Genomic DNA, 21,080 nt, shown 5'->3' on the forward strand with positions numbered 1-21,080 from the left:
AAGAACCGGCTCTAAGAGCCATTTCGTTCGCGAACGACCCATCACTACTTTGGAGTTGACGGCACGCCGCAATGCATTGTGGGAGCCCGGCACCATTTTCGGGGTCTACGAATCAAAACAAACACGCTGTGTTGGAACGACGATTACAAGATGCTTATAAGCAGTTCCTGACCCACCAGGATTCATTGGAATCATAGGTTGGAGGACGTTTTGGGGAAATGGCCGACTGTCGAAGCGGAGAAGAAATAAACTCTTAAAAGTTAGTTCTGGGTTTTTATCCCACTTCATATATACACCAGGACACATGTTAGCATAATGAAAGAATTGTAGAATTAGGTGGAGTCAACAACAACAGCATAGTGCAGTCATATCACAAATGTTAGCATAATGAAAAAGTCCTACAAAGTCAAATTTAGCTAGCCTTCGGCTAAGTTACGTGACGTTAGTGATATCGCCACTTAACGCGGCTCTTTGGTCGGTTAGTTAGTTTAGGTTTGTGCCGAAGCTGGGTCTGTTTGTCAGTGTGAAGCCAAACGTGCTTTAACGTTTTAGGAAACACCGAGCAGACGGCTCATACTTGCCAACATTCAAAGGGCTGTTGGGGGGGGCAAATATATTTTACAGTGTTTATTTATTCGACAAAATACGTTAAATGTCACCGTTATTATTGGCTGGCCGGAAACAGCGGGGGTGTCCAAATTCAGAGGCTGCTTCCACCTGAGGACCCGCCTTCGCGGTCTAAAGAAAGCCGCGTAGTACGTCACGAGCTCCCTCGGTGGAGTGAAACTGCGTCTGCTCCTTGCTGTCTAAAATATAACCGGGCGCTGGCGTCAATTCTCCACCGTCTCACACTTTGTTTAATCAGTTTTCTGTTTGACGTTTATTCAGCTTTGTGAAAACCCCAGAGGACCCCTCCCGAGGGATTAATAAAGTTACATTTAATTAGGGTTGCCAACCGTCCCTTAAAAAACGGAATCGTCCCGTATTTAGAAACAAAAGTACACGTCCCGTATTGAGCTAATAAGGGACGCACTTTGTCCCGTAATCCAGTGAGAATCAAAAGTAGTCTATAAATGTTTATGGAATTAACACTTTGTTTGAAAACATAATTCCCAGCCCCTCTCCTGCTTTGTGACCAATGAGCTGACAGCACACTTATGACAATTCGAGTATGACAATTCAGATTACCGCTCATCTCATTGGTCGAGGAAAGGTCGCTTACGGAGAAAATACCGGAAGACAACAGATGACCACAACAAGAAGCATGGCCAACAGGGAAACAAACGCCGACACTGCGGTGCAAGTCTCGGACGACAGTACACCTAAAGCTGGGCAGACACTGTGCGATTTTTTCAGTGATGTTATTCAGCTCCTGCTCAAACTGCACGATTGACTCGCAGGGGTTAGAAGTTGGTAGGTCACGATGCAGGGTCTCACACTATACCACCCGATGCTCTGATGCGACCTGAGTGCTCACACTGTGCCTCCATAAAATGAAGGTTATAACAGAAAATCTGTCGCTCCCTCTCCCTCTCTGTCTTTCACTCACACAGACACACCACCACCATCAACTTTGCTAAATTGCTAATGAAAAACATTGATCAGGCAGCTGTGATTAAGCAGCAGTGTAAATCCAACTATTTTCACGGTTGTTGTGGTCGTGATCATTTTGTGAGGCCACATCGAAAAGGCTCGGATGAGCTTTCCAAAGTTCTACAAGTTGTGCCTCCATCGCTTGTGTCCAGATCACACGCTGCACAGCCGAGCTGCACCGTCTTTTTCACCGACGTTTACCTGTTTGCGCGTGAGCAGTGTGAGCGGCTCACGAGCGATTGATGATCGGGAGCTGCTCGAGGGGTTAATCGCTTCTCGTTACCCCACGTATACTACACGATGCACGATGAAGGCCGATCACCAAATCGGTCGCACGACTCATAAATCGTCTCAAAATGGGCCAAAAATCGCACAGTGTAAGCCCAGCATTAGAGCAGCAATGTTTGTTCGCCCAGAGAAAGAAAAAAAGGCTGCGTAAGATAAGATAACCTTTATTAGTCCCACACGTGGGAAATTTGTTTTGTCACAGCAGGAAGTGGACAGTGCAAAAGTTATGACGCAAAAATTAGAATACAATAAGAATAAATACAGGGAGGAATGGGAAAAGGAAACCACTGGGCTGGGAACATGCACGATAACACCTATAAAGCGCACTGCACTGTGTGCCGGCGCACTTTTTCCATAGGCATGCTTCTAGTGGTGGGCACATGAAGAACATGAGGGGCGTGAAAGCTCGGGGAACCCTTAACCATTTTTTTGTCCACCAGGCCACGGCAGAAGCAGATATGGTATGTAAACACTGGTTTATTTTTTAAACCCTCTGGTTAAGGTTAATATGGGCATGTGCAGTGAATATCAGCGCTATGTGGCCAGAAGTGTGATAATATAATTTATTTTGTGTAATAAACAACTGCAAGGATAGATGATTACAACAAATAGATCACTAATACATAAAAGTAATACATAGATTAATAATGATGATGAGTTATGATGCGTAATCATGGGAACAAGTGGGTTTACAAACAGGAGCAGCTGATTAGCATTAGAAAAGCTGAAATAATACCTCAACTGAAGCCAATTGTACTAAATGCACTATATGTGCACTGTTACAAGAATATTTTTGTTGTATTGCTTTCTATTAATTTATATAATTTTAAGTTAAGCAGGGCAGAGTTCTTTTAAAGAAAGATTTACTTATATTCTCAAAAGTTAAGCATGACAGGCTTCTGTTTAAGAAAGAGACCTGTTTTACTGTGTTAATGTTGTCATTGTGAGCTAAAAATAAATGGCTAAATGATCATTTGTTTCCCATATGGTCATATCACAAAGAATATGCATCTGCTTAAATCAAATTCAAGTCAAATGGTTAAAAAAATAATTTCACACACAAAAAAAAGAGCTACCACACTGGGAAGGGTGAAGACAACTGGGTTGCCCGGCCCTGGCCACGAGGTGTCCCTTATTTATTTTTCAGGGAGTTGGCAACCCTACATATATGCCACATAGCTGCAGAAAAGGCTAACATCGTTATATTTTTACAAAAAAAACCAGCTGAACATGAGAGGTTTTTGGACAAAGTTTGTGTTCTCCATTCTTTAAGCACCGGTTCGAGCACCGTTTAAGCACCGGCACCGTTTCAAAAGTACCGATTTGGCACCGGTATCGGATAAAACCTAAACGATACCCATCCCTAGTCGTGAACCAGCTTCCTGAAAGTTGGTGGTTTTAGTGAAGCCGCGTAATGACAAGACGCTTTGGGAGCGCTCAGCTTTGTTTTTAGAACAGGCCCGGTGTTTTGGCACAACACCGAGCTGAGCGATGTAGATGGGGCCATACTCACACAAACCAAAAACTAAACACCAGTAATGTTCCCTCTAAGCTGCGCAATTGCGCACTGCTGGCACGGTCTCTGCGCACAGAAAATCTGCGTTGCGCACAAAAAAAATCTAACCTGAATTGAAATTAAAATTAATACTTTAACAATTCTGTTGTGCAGTGTTAGTCAGTAAGTGGCTGCTTCCGTATGGGATACGTGTCATCGACCTGAGCAGCCCAGTTCTCTGGGTTTTGCTTACGTCGCCGGGGAAGGGCTGCTTGCATTTAAATAAATAAAGAAATGAATAAATAAATAAAGGGACAAAAATTAAATCAAAGAAAAGGAGAGCATGGCGTAATAACACGATGAAGAGCTGTTTGATTTGCATGTAGTATAAATAAAAATAGGTGTTCACTTTTTTCTCTGCTTGGAAAATGTTTAAATAATTTCACTTGTGTCAGTTTGATTAATTTTGGTTGTTTAGGACATGACGAGGTAGTTAGTTTTATGTTTTCTGATCATGTTTCCATATCTACTAAAATTGTAATTAGGAAGTACAATTAATTGTTAGTTAGTTTAGATGTCTTTTTTTTCATTTTGTTTCCAGATTTGTTACTTGGACTGAGCTTATACACCTTTCTGTCTGTCTTTGTTTTTCTGCCTCTTTAGGGAGAAGAATTGGGACTTGTGTCTCTTGCCTCAGAAGATACAGATAATGACAACAGGGAAATACCCCATCCTTGCCCATTTGGAAAATACCGACGGAGCTTGGAGACCCTTATACCCTTCCGCTGTTCCTCACCAGAGTCAGTTTCATTGATGAAAGAGAAATTGCTAAATGTAACCTGTCTGCCAAATAAGTTACTTTCTTTGATATAGAATGTCTTCCTTGTACAGTACTCATTTGCTTTTGCTTTTTTTGTCTTGTCCAGGTCCCACGCTGTAGATAATGCAGGTTTAATATCATCTTCAGTCTTTCTGTGGATGATCCCCAAAATGTGGGCCATGTTCAAGAATGGGCTGGATACATCCGACCTACACCTGTCTCCTTTTGATGTAGCAGACATTAGCGCAAAAAGGTCTCTCTTTGCAGATTCACATTTTTCGGTTGTTGTTTAAGGCATTCGCAGAATCTAACATTTCAATGGATGATGCATTTTGTTTACAAAGGGGGTAAACAAGCATGTGGGAAAGAAACCTCAGACGAAAGAGATGATGCACAACGAGGAACAAAGAAAGGGCTTTATTAGAAATATTAAGAGGAATAGACAGAAACCCAAAGTAGGTCTGCTTGGGACATGACGCACCATTAATGTAGCTGCTGAAATTTGCACCTTGAAGATAAGTCAAAGGAATGAGGCTGACTTGTCAAAATTAAATGCTAGACAATTTTTAGTGTACATGATTTGATTGTGAGTGTTTTGCAGGCTCCAGAGGCTATGGAATGAAGAAGTGGCAAGGAGAGGCTTGGAGAATGCCTCACTGATTCGGGTGACTCTTCGTTTTCAAAGAACTAGACTGATTCTGTCCGCCCTCGTTTCCATTCTTGCCATGGTGGCGGCCTTTTTGGGGCCGGTGAGTTGTCGTCATCTGTATTTTCAGACTTTGTGACGTTCTGATGTTTGCCTAAATGTTTTATTTATTATAAATCAAATTTGACTTCAAGAAATAGTGGTTCATACTCTGTAAACAGTTTCTAATCGCTTTTTTAGAATTTCTACTCTCTGAAGTGTATCAAGCATTTTGTCTGTCCCTTCAGGCGGTCGTCGTTTATAAGATCTTAGACTACGTTTGCGACCCAGGAGAAACCAGTGGTGTTGGTTTGGCCTTTGCTTTGTTCACCACAGAGTTTCTCAAAACTTCCATGATATCCTTGCAGTGGGCATTAACACTGCGTACGGCCATCAGACTGAAAGGTGCCTTATGCTCTTTGGGCTTCCAGAAAGTCACATCTCTGCGAGTACTTGGCGACATGTCAAACGGAGAGGTAAAGACTGGTTTACACACACAGAGAATTCACTTTACCTGCACTGCTGTGAAAAGTGGCCTAGTCAAAGTCTAGACTTGAATCTAACTGAGATGTGTTGGCATCAGTAAGTCTTTCATGCTTGAAAATCCTCCAATGTGGCTGAATTACAACAATTCTGTTGAGAAGAGTGGGCCAAAATTCCTTCGGGACTCATTCCCATTATTACAAATGTTTGATTGCGGTTCTTCCTCTCAAGGGTGGCATAACCACCTATCACTTTTTCATGTATGGACAGGTACATTTGGAGAACTTCACCTTCATAAATTAAAGCACAATTTAAACACTTTGTATTTATTTTGGTAATTTTTGTCTAATATTAAGATTTGTTTCATCCTAAAGAAATGCATGAGACAATAAGATACTTTTTCAGTAAATCTTCTCACATTTGGTGTATTATGAAAAACAGGTGAAATATAAGGTTTCGTTTTCTCATTTTTCTTTCATCTAGATTCTTAATATTTTGACAAATGTTGGACACAATGTTTTTGAGGCAGTTGTGAATGGGAGCTTTGTGATGTCCACCCCTGTACTCTTTGTTGCGGGCATTTGTTATGCCTGGAACATTCTGGGCTACACTGCAATTATTGGAGTCCTCATCTACGTCATCTGTATTCCCATTGAGGTATGTACATGAAGTTAATAAAGTGAGATAGATAAATACAAAAAGGGCTCTGATTGAGGTAAGCATTACAGTCAATGTTGTAATGTAGATAAACTATGAAAGAATTTGCCCAAACGTAATATTGGGCATGTAGTTTAATATGCTGAAACCTGTGCTGTGAGGTCTAAGTCATCATTGAGGAATACCCTTACCTTCTACTTTTGGAATCTTGGCAATCAGGGGACTAATCATTTTTTCTTCTTCTTTTCTAGTATCTTGGCATATCTCACAAATGTATTCAAGACAAAAGCAATGGTAATAAAAGACAAACGTGTTCATACAATGACTGAGATTCTCAACAGCATTAAGCTAATCAAGATGTACGCCTGGCAAGAATCTTTTGAGATGAAAATTGCAGGTAAATCGAGCAGCTGTTTCCCATTTGGCAGCACTTTCCATTTATCTAGTAATATCGCATATCACACGCATTATTTATAGACTCCCATTTGTTTAGATACAAAATCAGGCATGTAATCTTGTTACTAGATGCAAAAGAGATGATGTGAAATGTTTGAGTGCTATGGATGTGTGTTAGGGTGCGTCTACAAAGAATGATGAAAGTAACAGACTAGGCAAACAAACTTTCTTTCTTACAGAGTTGAGGAAACTTGAAAAGAAACTAGTACAGAAGATCCTTGAAATCCAGATTATTAATGGCAGCTTGACCATGGCCATCAGCACCATTGCCACTGTTTTCACCTTTCTCATCCACACTTTGTTGGGGTTACCACTGAAAACATCTGATGTAAGTAGTAGCACAGCTCTGTAACAATATTATGCAGTAACACAGCCTCTGTTAGCATTTCCACTCGGTGATTTGGAGAAGTTGTGAGTAGAGATGAACTGAGAAGAAAACTGCGAGAATTTTGTAAGAAGGCTTGGTCTACTGACAGAAAAGGTCTAACATATAAATTGAGGATTGTTGTGTTGTGAGATTATAGTGCAATATTTTCTTCCCAGGCTTTTACTGTTGTTGCCATCTTCACCTCCATGAGGTTCACCTTTGCTCTCATGCCGATTGCTGTGAAGGCCCTCACTGATGCTTTTGTGTCACTAAAACAACTTAGGGTAAGCTCTTCTTTTTGGTTCTAGTAGTAGTAGTAGTAGTAGTAGCGTTTCCACTTGTTATGGTCTTTCTGTTCATTATTAAGTTTTCTTTAATACACTTTTATCACTGTCTAAGGAGCTTGGAAAGAAAAGTGTCTGGACTTCTTGAACACGTTTCACCTCTCATCTGAGAAGCTTCTTCAGTTCTAGGGTCAAATGGTGGAGAGTCCCAGATTTAAGCCCTGTGGGAGTGTCCCCCCCAAGAGGGATAACGAAACCCCCAAATGATCAATGGTCATGAGAATTTGCATAATTAAGATTAAGGAACTGACCTCCCAGCCCATTGTTCCTTCAGTGGGCTGGTTTCAGTCATTATGCAAATGTACTGTTTATAAACTTGGGGAAACCTGCAGTCAGCTGAGACTGAAGAAGTCACTTGGATGAGTGACGAAACGTTTCTACCACTTAAAGAACTTAAAGAAGTCCAGACGCTTTTCTTTGCAAGCTCCTTTGACTACGATGACCTGGATGACTGAGAACCTTCACAGACATGTTTCTACCACTAAACGCTACGTCCAGATGAACAAAATCAACTTTTGGAGACCCCCTAATGATCCTCTACCTAATCACACGAACCAAGGTGTGAAAGCGGGCGTGGGTCACAATCAGCCAAGGTTTCGGGTGAGCTCATTGTGAAACCTAGCCCCACCCTATCATGGGATTTCCTGAGGTCAAATAGCCCAGGATGTGAGTGGGCACAGTGGACATAGATGGCTTCTTTCACTCCTCTTTCAAACATCTGTCCTCTATTTCCAAAATGTGAACATTGGCATCCTTGAAAGAGTGACCTTTGTCCTTTACATCCTGGCCCAGAAGCTTCTCGGATGAGAGGTGAAACGCGTTCAAGCAACTTAAAGAAGTCCAGACACTTTTCTTTCCAAGCTCCTTAGACTACGATGACTGAGAACCTTCAGACACACTTTTATCACTATTGTAATATAAGTACAATTTAAGCATTGCTTACTTGTGAAGTATTTCTATGGAAAATAATTGGTTTTGCAAGGCAGCAACTCATTTAGACATGTAGACACAGTCAAGATGACCTGATGGAGCTCATCCAGTCAGATCAGGGGATGGTACAATACCACTAAACATCAAAATGTTGCTTACCATTGTAAAAAAGAGTAGAATGCCTGTCTATAGGATAAGATAACTGCTGACCTAGCTAAGTTTGCCCTGCAGACCTACCCTGTGGCCACACTTTGACTTGTTTCCCTACCATACCTGTGCCACAGACTTTAGGTAGAGTCATAGTTATTATGTGTCCTTTTTGAATTTCATTATTCCTTTTGCATTGATGCCAGACTAAATGTAAAGGAGTAGTCTCACACTCACCACACACTCATGTGAACCTCTCCAAATCTTGTCCTCTACAAACCAGTGAAAAAGGCCATGCTGCTAATCACAAGCTGGATTTGTATTAATCATGATGCTTTTAGGACTTGCAGTACAGTATTTTAATTCATAATCTTTTTAGTTTTGTTAAAGTTGTTACTGCCATGGATCTTAGAAATCTGAAAAGCAAAATTGGTAAAAACCTGAATGATGTAAATGCACTGTGACTGTTTCAGAAAATCTTACTCATCCAGAATCCTGAGCCTTACCTGACGCAGATAGCAGGCAGTAATTCTGCTGTAGTGATGAGAAATGCTACACTTTCATGGACCAAACGCAGCCAGTCAGAGTCACCGCCCAGAGCAGCTAATGAGGTGACGGAACACAATATGGACGTGCCTTCTCCGAATGAAAATGTTGAGACCTTACCAACCCTCAGAAACATCTCTTTTACACTACCCAAGGTGTGATCAAATAATAACTGAAGTTATCAAGACTCTGCTGGATATGAAATGATTATCTCTGTGATATTTCCTGAAGGGAAAACTGCTTGGTGTTTGCGGGAATGTGGGTAGCGGAAAGACGTCACTGATTTGCAGCATTTTGGAGCAGGTTTGTTTCTTTTGTATGCTCTATTGTTTTGTATCTGTCTGCATTTATTCACATTATGTTTTTACTATTTCTAACTTTACATTACAGTGACATTAGTTTTTTGGCCTGCTCACTTTCCTTTTAGATGTACCTTCTTCAGGGCTCCATCACAGCTGATGGGACATTTGCGTACGTTTGCCAGCAGGCCTGGATTTTTCATGGAACTGTTCGAGAAAATATTCTCATGGGGGAACCTTTTGATCAGGCCAGGTAAGTTAAATCCATCTTCTTGCATTTATGGCTGCCATCTCCTCCTTGTCAACCACCACTTTGTCTGTATAGTTAATCGAGGCCCTTTCGAACTGCATGTCCCCAATCTGCCCTGGGAGGCACAAAAAAATCAAGTTGGATACCTTCCATGGAACTTCTAACGGTTTTTATTTTGACATTCTGAAATGTTGGTGGAAGGTTCATAGTCAACCAAAATGAGGTCCTCTTGGTTTTCTGACAGTATCACCTCTACTGCCAGAGATGGTAAAAAGCTTGGCTAGGAACCAGTGTTTGCTGTAAACTTTATCAATTCACTTTGTTTCAAAATCAGATTTCCATAAACTGCTGCTGAGGGGAAAACGGTTTAGGAATAAATTAATAGCAGTCCTTTAAAATATGTCAAAATAGCATAACTGAATTGATACATTTAATGCAACATTTTGCATGAAATCCTTTTTCTTGTTAAATGATTTTGGTCATGCTTTACTGTCAGCAATTGGTAAATTGGACTGGAACTTCTGTAACACCTTTCTATTCAGGTGAGCACACAAAGCATTTTGTTCTTGCACACATCCAATCACATACACATTTATACAGTGTTTAACATTCTTCATTTATAACATTCTTAGACACTCACTCACCCTTTGATGGATGCATCAAGGGCAACTAGGGGTTCAGTATGTCGAGGAACTCGGGTTAAATTCAGTGACCTCTTGTTCTGCTAACTGAGCCGCAGTCACCCACAAGTTATAATTGGCTGAATAAATGACTAGCTCCCATCCTATTAAAATATACTTCGCTATAGTATTAACCAGTTTGTTGCCTTGTACTGCTCCCCAACAGATATGACAGAGTTGTGGATGTCTGTAGCCTCAGAGCTGACCTAAGCATCCTGCAATATGGTGACCAAGCTGAAGTGAGTGCTTTCCAGACCAACAGGGGAGTGTCACACACCGACACAGGGGTTTTTAAGTGTATTTATTTACCCCACTCACTTAAGATGTAACTCAAGCTTGCAAATTGATGCTACAATAAAGTGGAAGGATTAAATTGTAATTTAGTATTAATCAAAAGTTCACAATATTATAAATATCCTTTTTGTGGGCAGATTGGAGAGCGGGGTCTAAATCTATCAGGGGGACAGAAGCAGAGAATCAGCCTGGCAAGAGCGGTCTATTCCAACAGGGACATTTTCCTCCTTGATGACCCACTATCTGCTGTTGATGCTTATGTGGGGAAACACATTTTTGAAGAATGTATAAAGAAAGAGCTGAGAGGAAAATGCATCATACTGGTTACACATGAGCTCCAGGTAGGAAAACGTATTCAATTATTATGTAGTGGAGACTGGGCTGTCTGGGCTCAAAAGCACCTTTTCCTTTAGTACCTACTCTGACTCGCCTCGGATCGACTGGTTTTCCATTGTAATCTGGTACTACATGCGTGGTTGTCGTTATACCAAAGCGTCTAAGTGTCCGGTGACGTAATTAATATACAACACGAATGCTACAAAAAAGATGGATGTCAAGGCAAGAAATATACCTGCTGCTGCCAGCCAATCGGTCCCATGCAGTTACAACGTCACATTTTAGTACCTGCTCGGATTAACCCCAGGCAAGCAGGTACTGTGGCCTAACTGAAAACTGCAAGTCAATCAGAGTAGGTACTAATGGGAAAACAGGCTATCGTTTAAAGTGGTGGTTCCCAAACTTTTTTTACTGGGCCCCCCTTTGTTTTACAAGAAAACTGTTGCTCCCCCCCGCACAAACACATCCTCCAACCACACACACACTCATATTTTGTTTCCAAACTCATTGCGGTTTATTTCACACCTCAAACATTTAGTAAACGATTAAGCAAATGCAAGTAATCTGCAATAAATTACAGGTAGCAATGAAATAAACTACGAACTCTTGTACGCTACGTCCACACCTACATGGGTATTTTTGAAAACACAGCTGTTTCTGGACGTTTGGGCCTTTTGTCCACACGTAAACGGGGTTTCGAATCACTGAAAACTGAGATTTTTTTTTTAAACTCCTTTTTTGCGTTTACATGTGAACGAGGAATACGGAGTTTGTCACACAACGTCAAAGGTGTGTGCCTTTTTTCACGTCACGCTGTGCGCCACGTTATTGTTTACATGAGATGAATTGCAGAATGGAAGATAGTCAGATTAAGAGTATTTTGTCTTTATCTGCAGGTTACTGCAGTTACATGTCCCTCCATTTAGAAAGGCAGAGGCGTCACGGTGTAATTATTTTACTTGTTTCCGTTTCCTGTGTAATAATATTCAACATTGCTATCAATACATTTTTCAAAAGATGCCTCTTTGTGCAAAATGGGTTCAAAAACATAAACAACTGTGGGATACTGTTTGTCTGTGATTTGAACCGAGAGAACAAATCGTGGCAGGAACGACCTGATATTATTTGTATCCCGCTGTAACTTTACTGTATAAAGAGCTAACATCTCCAAAATGTCAGGAGTAGTTAGTCATTACAGCAAGCATTTGTGAACTAAAAAATCAAGAATGTGGGATACTGATTTGGAGAGCCCAGCGCATCCTCCCGACGCAGGGAAAACCAATTCTGCAGGGGAGAGCTACCTCGGCACTTGTGCAGGTGAAACCAAATGGCAGATATGCTTCACCATATTTTCTAGTCTTTGGCTTAGAATGAAGTTGGTTTGGAAACATATTCAGCGATGCTTCATCTCCTGCTTTGCGTTTGTGTGAGAGCCCCGTCAAAAAACCTGTCCATTATGCTAGCAGCGTCCAAACGTTCTTTTCTTCTTCTTCTTCCCCCCCCTTTTCATATTGGGCGGGCCCCACACTTTGGGAAGCTCTGGTTTAAAGAAACATACCTGAGTACGTATGGAAAACCTACATATTTTGCTCATGAGTTGTAAGGTGCAATTTTTCCAAAGAATAAGGATTTGTCACATGCCAGTAACGCACACAACTGTTTAGAGCTCTAACCAGAGTTGAGCTGGTTTTGATAATTTGTTCTTCCTTGTGGCTTTTAGTATTTGGAGTTCTGTGATGAGATCCTGGTTCTGGACAATGGAACAGTATGGGAGTCTGGAAACCACAGGGATCTGATGAGAGCCAATGGACGCTATACTCAGCTCATCAGTACCTACCAGATGGAAGAGTCCAAAGTAAGGGTGTCATGTATCATGGTTCTATTACTGTCCTTATTATTGAAACAAAATTGACTGTAAAACAAAGTGTGCGTTCCATAAGTGTCAATGTTTTAAGCTTATCCAGACTGAGCTGTAAGACTGTCCTTGATATATATTTATTTATTTTTATTTTTCTTCTGTCAGGCCAAGAAAAAGAAAGCTGGGGACATGGCACTAGCATCATTTATTGATGGCCAGTTGGAAGAGATTGACCTCAGACATTGTGCAAGCACTGGCACTGAGAATCCTGGTGTGAAAACATGGAAGAAAAACATTTGATTTAAACTGACATATTTTCCCTGAAGAGCAAGTTTAAAAAAAAAAAAAGAAAAAAAAATGAATTCAGATATTAGATGTCAGCTAATAAAAATGTATTTTTCTTTTTCATTCTATAATGATTTGTTTGTTTGTTTGTTTGTTTGTTTGTTTGTTTGTTTTTGTTTTTGTTTTTTAAGCCGCTGTCCCAGCTGGTAATCAGCTAGTGAGTCAGGAGTCCTCTACAAAGGTGCCATCTCCTGGAGAACATAGTGCACATACTCCCAGGCACTTGGAGGTCTGTTATTCACACATGGAATGTTGGGGTTATGTATGAAATTAAATTGCATATTTTCATTTTAAATGTTTTTTTGTTTATAAATTTTTTTATCAATGCACAGAAAGTTATTGCATGTCAGTTTTTAATTTATTTTTAACTTTAAAATAAAGGATTCGATATTAGCCTTTTTACTGGTGTCAAACAAGCTTGGCTATATATACTGGGTTCTAAACATCCCCTCACAACTGCCAAGACACTTGTTAACAACTTGGCAAAGTCAAGAATTGTAGTCTCAAAGAAGATAAACCACTACAACGCTTCACAAGAATAGATTTGTAAGACCAAGAACTACTCCAGACTTTGGTTGTTTAGAGCAAACAAGAGAATCTGTCAGATATTACAATTCAAGTCAACATAACATATTGATCAGTAGCTTTCATTTGTTTTCCCCCCCATATAACTACCACTGAGTACACTGTAAATTCTTCCTCTAACTCCTGTTTCCCAATGCTGCATATGCTTGTGGATACATTATTATGAGCAATAATGCACAGCCAAACTTGTGATGCATAAACTGCTCATTGTTGTTACAGGCTACACAGTTTCTTTCATTATCCTCCTGAATATGTTCCTGTTGGCAGGATCCACAGTCTTCAGCAATTGGTGGTTTAGCTTCTGGATGGCAAGTGGTGATGGGGTGAGAATTATTTCATTCCTTATCACTGTCACACACGTTGAAATAGTTCTCTGTGAGCCTTCAACTCACAAGAGGGTAAGAAGTCATGCCTTTTTTGTGGCTGTTGTGCAAGATAAACTCTTTCTGTATTTACATTTTGCTACGTAAAGCTGAGTTGATGTTACATCATCACTCATTGGTCTTCTAGCTCTCCTGCTGGTCCACACTTACACGCTCCGCCTACTGCCAATATCTCAAGGTTGGCTTCATCAGCAATCAAGTTTTTTTCTAATTGCCAGTTCTTTTTGAAAATGTTTATTTTGGCCTAGTCCAAGCATTTCTCATTGAAACAACTTGATGTTTTGATCTTCTGTTGGTTTTGTCACTTAGTTTTGGTCATTACACACTCACTCTAGTTTCCATGCACTTGCCCCTTAAAATACTTGGAATGCCTGAGGGTCATCTTTCAGCTTGAAGACAGTATAAAAATTTCAGCAAGGGTTTTAGCTGTCACTTGAGTAAGCGTCATCCCTGAACCATAAGAAATCAGTTTGAGGAAATCTTGAGGAAAAGTATTTGATGCTCACAAAGCAGGAGATGAAATCCTGTGGTAACTTTGTATGTCTGAGTGTCAAGAACTTGAGTGAGAAGTATCGTGATTTAAAATCCAGAGAGCCACACATTATAGACCAAGCCTGGCAGATGTAGCAAGCGAAAAACTGTTTCGGACTCCTCAAATTCTGCTTATTTCTAGTTTTAGGAAATGATATTTAATCATTCGTTTATGTATACAATGACTTTGTCTGACTTCACTAACTTTTCTTTTTTTAAATTAATTTATGTTTTTATTTCCAAGTCATCCAGTAACACAACTGCAGTCCAGGGAGAAATCTCTCAAAATCCACACCTTCACTTCTACCAGGTTATTTATGCTGCAACAGTGGTTGTCATTGTTGTACTTTCCATTGTGAAATCCATAATCTACACTTATTTCACCTTGAAGGCCTCCTGCAAATTCCATGACATGCTGTTCAAAAAGGTACTGTGAATTCTCAGCACCATAGAAATCTCTGCTAGTCACCATTACACATGGTCATTTTAAATATGGATAAGGGTTTACTTATCACAAATGTATTGAATCCAAAACTGGGAACGTTTACTAGCTACAGATGAACTGTTTGTTTTCCTATTGCAGATTATTGATAGTCCAATGAGTTTCTTTGACACAACTCCAACGGGCCGACTTCTAAATCGTTTCTCTAAAGATCAAGACGAAGTGGAAACTGTCCTTCCTCTTGTCATGGACTCTTTCTTACAGTGTTCTCTACTCGTCGCATCCACAGTTGTTGTCATCTCAGTTATTTTCCCCGCCATGCTTGTAGTTGGAGTTATTATGGCAGCTTTTCTTGCCTTCACTGTCTTGTGAGTTTATGCTGGTTAAATCTATAAAACACAGTTACTGAAAGTAACAGGTCCTCTAAGGTACTATATATCTGTGCCTTCTCTGCAGTGTATTCCAGAGGAGTATACGTCATATGAAGAATCTAGAAAACATCAGTCGCTCTCCATGGTTTTCTCTAACCACCTCAACTTTGCATGGCCTCAGCACCATCCATGCCTATAGTAGAAGAGACAGCCTTATAGAACAGTAAGTTTCTGAAATTTGTTACTAGGCTATCACCTCTTGCTTTTGCAATGTTTTTGATACAACACATTGTAAATTGTATGTTTCTTTGGGGCGGGGTGACTGTGGACAGTGGGATGTTCAAAAACTCCTGTTTTATATTACAGGTTCAATATCTTGACTGATATCAACTCCAAATACCTTTTCATGTTTAATGCTGGCACACGTGCATTCGCCTTCTGCCTGGAATTAATGGCTGCTACTACGACGCTGTTTGTGGCTCTCTTTGTAGTGCTCAGCAGTAATGACTTAATCAGTCCATCCTTGAAAGGCCTCGCGATATCCTATTCCTTGCAGGTACATTTGGACAGCACATGAAGCCATGTTCATTTTGCTTTTCAGACATGGATTTACATAATTTTTAAACTTATTTTCAGTTGACAGGCATGCTTCAATATGTAGCCAGACTCTCGATAGAAGTGGAAGCAAGATTCGACTCAGCGAAACGGCTCCAGGAATATGTCACGGTCAGACTCATGTCCTGAAATCATTCACCTGTCATTGTTTTGCTGAGACCAAGGCCAGAGTTCATTAAACATGCTACACACCCATCTGCTTGATCCCTGTAAACTTTTAATTGTGTTTGCAGGATTGTAGGTCTGAGGCTCCCAGGCATGTTAAGGAGACTCAGATCCCACAGGACTGGCCTAGCAGTGGGGGCATCACCTTCGTAGACTATAAGATGAGGTACAGAGAGAATGCACCAATTGTGCTGAACGGCATTGATTTCCACATTCAACCTGGAGAGAAGCTGGGGATCGTGGGAAGGACTGGCTCTGGTAAGGCTCTGGGTTCAGTAGCTGTTTCTCTTGTTGATTTCATCTAGTCTTTGGGTGATGATGATTTACAACAATACACCCTAGAAATGATGATAAATACATGAACTAGTTTTTCAACATCACTCTGAGACAGACAATTTAATCTTAGAGCAGTGGTTCTTAACCTGGGTTCGATCGAACCCTAGGGGTTCGGTGAGTCGGTCTCAGGGGTTCGGCAGAGCCTCCGCCATGACATGCATGGCTCATTTTGTGCACCAGTAAAAAACATATCTATGTCTTGAATTTGAAAAAAATCCTATTTTATTTTTCACTAAAGAGGGAATCATGAATACGCATATGAAACTGGTGGGGTTCGGTACCTCCAACAAGGTTAAGAACCACTGTCTTAGAGTGTGCAAATATAGGAAGGCAGTCCTACATAGTTTGTTTAATATCCTCAATGTTACTGGAGGCCAAGGTAATGTCATCCAGGGTATCTGGCCATGTTTCTAAGATAAGGCAGTGCACAACAACCTCAGTTTTTTCTGAATTTAGAAGCACTTAGAGGGAATTAGAGGTGATCCAGGTTTTAATTTCTTTAAGAGATTCCTGTAGTTTAATTACTTGGTGTGTGTCAACAGGCTTCATAAGTCTGGGTATCATCAGGCAATGAAAATGTATGCTATTTATAATAACACTGCCTAAGGGAAACTCTTATAATGTAAACAGAAATGGTCCCAACACAGAACTCTGTGGAACTGTATCAGCATCAAACGCTGAGGTCTAACAAGTCAAGAACAAAGAGTTGACGTAAGAGGCCAGAAGAAAACCATTTGCCACCTTCACTTGTTCCATTTCTGTACTGTGAGCTCTGAAAGTTGACTGAAACTGCTGTTTTACTTTGAAGAATTTTTGAGATAAAGTTAGCCAATTATAGGCCAGTCTCTAAGATAGCTGGGTCAAGTGATGGCTTTTAAATAATGGTTTAATTACTGCCACATTAAAGGCCCGTGGTAAATAACTTGTTAATAAAGATAAGCTGATTATAATTAAGATGAAGATTGGTTAATAAAGAAGATTAGTTAATGGTAGGAGGGCTTTTTCTTTTTTAATTGTTATTGTTGCTATTATTCCCCCACCCCAACCCTCTAAGATAGATGGCACCCCTGCCTACACCTGGTTGTGCTGAAAGTTTAGTGATTGACTCTAAATCCTCCCATATTCCTGATTTCAAATGATATTTTATGTAGCACATTTTAATGTAAATTTTAACAGTTTTAGGTTAATTCAGCTACTCTAATCTGCGGTTTGCATCTGTAGGAAAATCGTCTTTAGGAGTAGCTCTATTTAGACTTGTGGAGCCTGCAGCAGGAACCATACTGATAGATGGGGTGGACATCATGTCAATTGGCCTGCAAGACCTGCGTAGCAAATTGTCTGTGATTCCTCAGGACCCTGTGCTATTTGTTGGTACAGTCAGGTAACCTTGGCCAACCCATAAATCTCACATTGGTCTGACCACTGTGGATCAGTAACTGGCTAATGACCCCCATCCCTGCAGGTACAACTTGGACCCCTTTAATAAATACACTGATGAGGAGATCTGGGCAGCGCTCGAGAAGAGCTACATGAAGGACTCGGTATGTTTTGAGTGCAACATAAAAGTTGGTACATTTAAAATTCCTATACAGCCCCTTTTTTTTTTTTTTTTTTTTTTTTTTCTCTCTCTGCTCTTTGTTTGTATACATTATGAATTAGGATAGTGGAGTGGAGCTGTATTGTGATTTGTTTCCTCAGATCTCAAAGCTGGAGGGGAAGCTTGAAGCACATGTTATGGAGAATGGAGAAAACTTCTCTGTAGGCCAGAGACAGCTGATCTGTATGGCTAGAGCTTTACTCCGTAACTCCAAGGTCAGAGTGCACTTTTTGGGGGGGGGGGGGGGGGGGGGGGGGGGGTGGGCTTGATGATTTGTCACCTGGCTGGGACAATGCTGTCACATACTGCATTCACTGATGCCAGTCAAAGCAATTTCCTGTGACTCTCTGTCAATATGCTCTGCACTGTCCTTAAACATCGCAAATCTGTCCTGATTTAAATTTTTTCCCCTTGAGGTCATCAGTACAATGTTTAGATTCCTCTTCAGAAGTACCCCTAAGCCTTAAAAGCCTGGTAGGGTATTGTTGTCACTCCGCAGGGCAGATGGACAGGATGTACACCTAAGTTTGAATGCTACTTGAGATTGAGGTGACGTAGGAGCGTCAAATTGAGACCATAGACATATTTACTAAAAATCTCAGACGGAGTTGAATCTCAAATTTCTAAAAATAAATATAAAAACTTGAGAACAAGGTGATGTAAGATTTTGAAATTTGTACATAGGTGTGTGTCTGCTAGGAGGCTGAGTGGCACCACTGGCAGTCACCAGTATTTTCTTTCTGTTTTTTCCTCTTTACATGGCCACTGCAACATAATCTTCACTCGGTATCTGTTGGAGAGGTCTGCCACCCTGTGGCCAACTTCCTTTGGAAAAAATACAAAAAAATAACTTAAGACAAAGGAAAATTATTTTTACGGACTTCTCCGATTTATCATGGCACTTTTCAGAAATCCAAAATTAGCAGCCATGCTCAAAATGGCCCAGAGGTGAATGAGAATGGTAAATGGCCTGTATTTGTATAGCGCTTTACTTAGTCCCTAAGGACCCCAAAGCGCTTTACACCACATTCAGTCATCCAGCCATTCACACACTGGTGATGGCAAGCTACACTGTAGCCATAGCTGCCCTGGGGCGCACTGACAGAGGCGAGGCTGCCGGACACTGCCGCCCCCGGGCCCTCTGACCACCGCCAGTAGGCAACGGGTGAAGTGTCTTGCCCAAGGACACGATGACCGAGACTGTCTGAGCCAGGGCGCGAATTCATGGGGCCCCATGACCGTGAATGAATGAGAGGCCAAATTGAAATTGGTTAAGGGTTATGATTATTATGGACCTGTTCTTCAAACTATTCTATAATGTCTCATTTGTATGAGATTGCTAATCGCCACATTTGTATTTAGAAAGTATGGGCGTTTTATGTATTGTGACATGCTGTCCTCCTTTAAAACTATTTTTGCTTATACTAATGGTCTGTCCTCTTCTTGAGCAGATCATTCTTTTGGATGAAGCCACTGCCTCCATAGATGCAGAGACAGATGCTCTGATCCAAAACACCATCCAAGAAGCCTTACGTAATAGCACTATGCTCACAATAGCTCATCGGCTCAGCACTGTGATGCAAGCAGATCGTATTCTGGTCATGGACAATGGACAGGTAACAACCCCAAATATGCACAGATTAATGTTGTGTCATCTTATGCTTACTAATTGCTCCATATGACAGGTGGCAGAGTTGGATGATCCAAATACACTGAAGCAAAAGCCATTCTCTATGTTCTCATTACTGCTGACTGCTTCAAACACTGTAAATTTGTGAAACAAAGTAAATCTTGAAACCAAAGAACATCTGTGGAGTAGGCACATGTATTTAGATTACTATTTTAATGACTATTCTGTATATTTAAAAATGTTAATTATTTTATTGTCTTTGTCTTTAAAGTTTAAATCTATAATTGTGTATCTATAATGTGTTGTGTTTTTAAAAAATCTACAGTAAATAAAATGTTGTAACAAACTGTAAAACCATGTTTTGCCAACTTACTGCAGTTATATTCTAATGTTGCTGACAAAATGTTGAGTTAAATTATTCATAATTTAAGAGTTAAACACATCCCCATCTTATTAGCTTTTAGCCTATTGCTTGTTTTTGCATGCATCTGTTATTGCATAGCATCTTAATTTATTCCACCAGTCAATGGACAATTGCACTAAATCAAATGTAAACATTCAGTGACGCGGTGGTGGCTAAAAAGATTTGTTTACCAAAATGTGGGCTGGCAGACTGGACTTGTTTGAGAAGTCTGAAATGAGTCAAGCATAAAATTTGACCACTAAAACATTTTTATTTTTCTGTTCAGAAATGCAAGTAAATAACTGTCATTTGGGTTCCTTATTGAAACACACACAAAGTATTTATTAAGTAAATATGAGGATTCGTGAATGACAATCATTGTATTGGGGGGGGAGGGATCAAACTAAGAAGAGCAGCATACACAAAAGCACCCAACATTCTTAAAACCAATTACAAAGTCAGCTTATATATGCCCTGGAGTGCATCCATTGGCTATAGGACTCAGAACTCAGCCAATAGGATCAGATGGTGTGAAGGGCGGAACTAAGAGGTCGGGACCTGTCACTCAGCCAATAACTGAGTTTTATTTATGCTAGCGCTAGCAGATTTTTATTTGTTGTGACATCTTTGAGTTTTTCATTTGTTTTGTAAACCACTAACAATGATAAATTGCTTGCTTTTCTTTTGTCATGTGCCCTGTATATGTGTTGTCTCCTCCACCACCTCACCTTTTAATCCCGAGCCTTAGAAGTTAAAAAAGAACAAAATCGCTAACATTAGATTTACTAGTTGGAGTAAAACATCTGAAATTGTTGTTTTGTTTTTAATATAAAGATATTTGGCATAGATTTACATTGAAAGGTTAAGCATGCTAGCTCTCCTCACAGCACCTACAGGTGGTGTTAATGCTGTAAAATCTCCAGTGAAAGCCGTGATTTCTTCCTAGAATATATTCTTTCCAGCTGCTTTGGAAATACACTGCTGATAAGAGATTTGTTGGCTTTATTATTTAACTGTCCTATGTCACCAACTGTCACTCATGAAACAAAACTACAATTTATTTAGTTACATTTGCTGAGTTTTGGGCAGCAGCTTTGGTGACATGCAGCAGGATGCAGCCAGCAGGTGGCAGCATATAGATACACTTGT

The 21,080-nt window shown here is 40.4% G+C and overlaps 1 protein-coding gene across 1 annotated transcript; it reads left to right on the top strand.

Moving 5' to 3' along the window:
- Positions 1-387: 387 nt before the first annotated feature.
- Positions 388-19,705, top strand: LOC146639323 (ATP-binding cassette sub-family C member 12-like). Its single transcript, XM_085351167.1, has 29 exons — positions 388-405; positions 4,040-4,176; positions 4,303-4,449; positions 4,798-4,945; positions 5,130-5,357; positions 5,848-6,021; positions 6,241-6,418; positions 6,657-6,805; positions 7,021-7,128; positions 8,739-8,966; positions 9,043-9,114; positions 9,239-9,363; positions 10,207-10,279; positions 10,472-10,675; positions 12,391-12,525; positions 12,694-12,799; positions 13,005-13,102; positions 13,726-13,781; positions 14,625-14,799; positions 14,956-15,182; positions 15,271-15,408; positions 15,552-15,741; positions 15,822-15,911; positions 16,034-16,223; positions 17,523-17,682; positions 17,764-17,842; positions 18,000-18,113; positions 19,350-19,514; positions 19,584-19,705. The coding sequence occupies exons 1-29, from the start codon at positions 388-390 to the stop codon at positions 19,674-19,676; spliced, it is 4,005 nt and encodes a 1,334-aa protein (XP_085207293.1). The 3' UTR covers positions 19,677-19,705.
- Positions 19,706-21,080: the final 1,375 nt, after the last annotated feature.

Source organism: Diplotaxodon limnothrissa, linkage group LG1 (genome assembly GCF_057381915.1).
Source record: "Diplotaxodon limnothrissa isolate DT_005_m linkage group LG1, D_limnothrissa_male_GT1.1, whole genome shotgun sequence".
In the NCBI taxonomy this organism is placed as follows: domain Eukaryota; kingdom Metazoa; phylum Chordata; class Actinopteri; order Cichliformes; family Cichlidae; genus Diplotaxodon; species Diplotaxodon limnothrissa.

Excerpts from the sequence above, each read along its gene's own strand:
- LOC146639323 (XM_085351167.1), top strand. Across the intron at positions 13,782-14,624 it reads GGATGGCAAGTGGTGATGGG|TAACACAACTGCAGTCCAGG; the intron begins GTGAGAATTATT and ends CAAGTCATCCAG. Across the intron at positions 15,742-15,821 it reads CGATATCCTATTCCTTGCAG|TTGACAGGCATGCTTCAATA; the intron begins GTACATTTGGAC and ends ACTTATTTTCAG.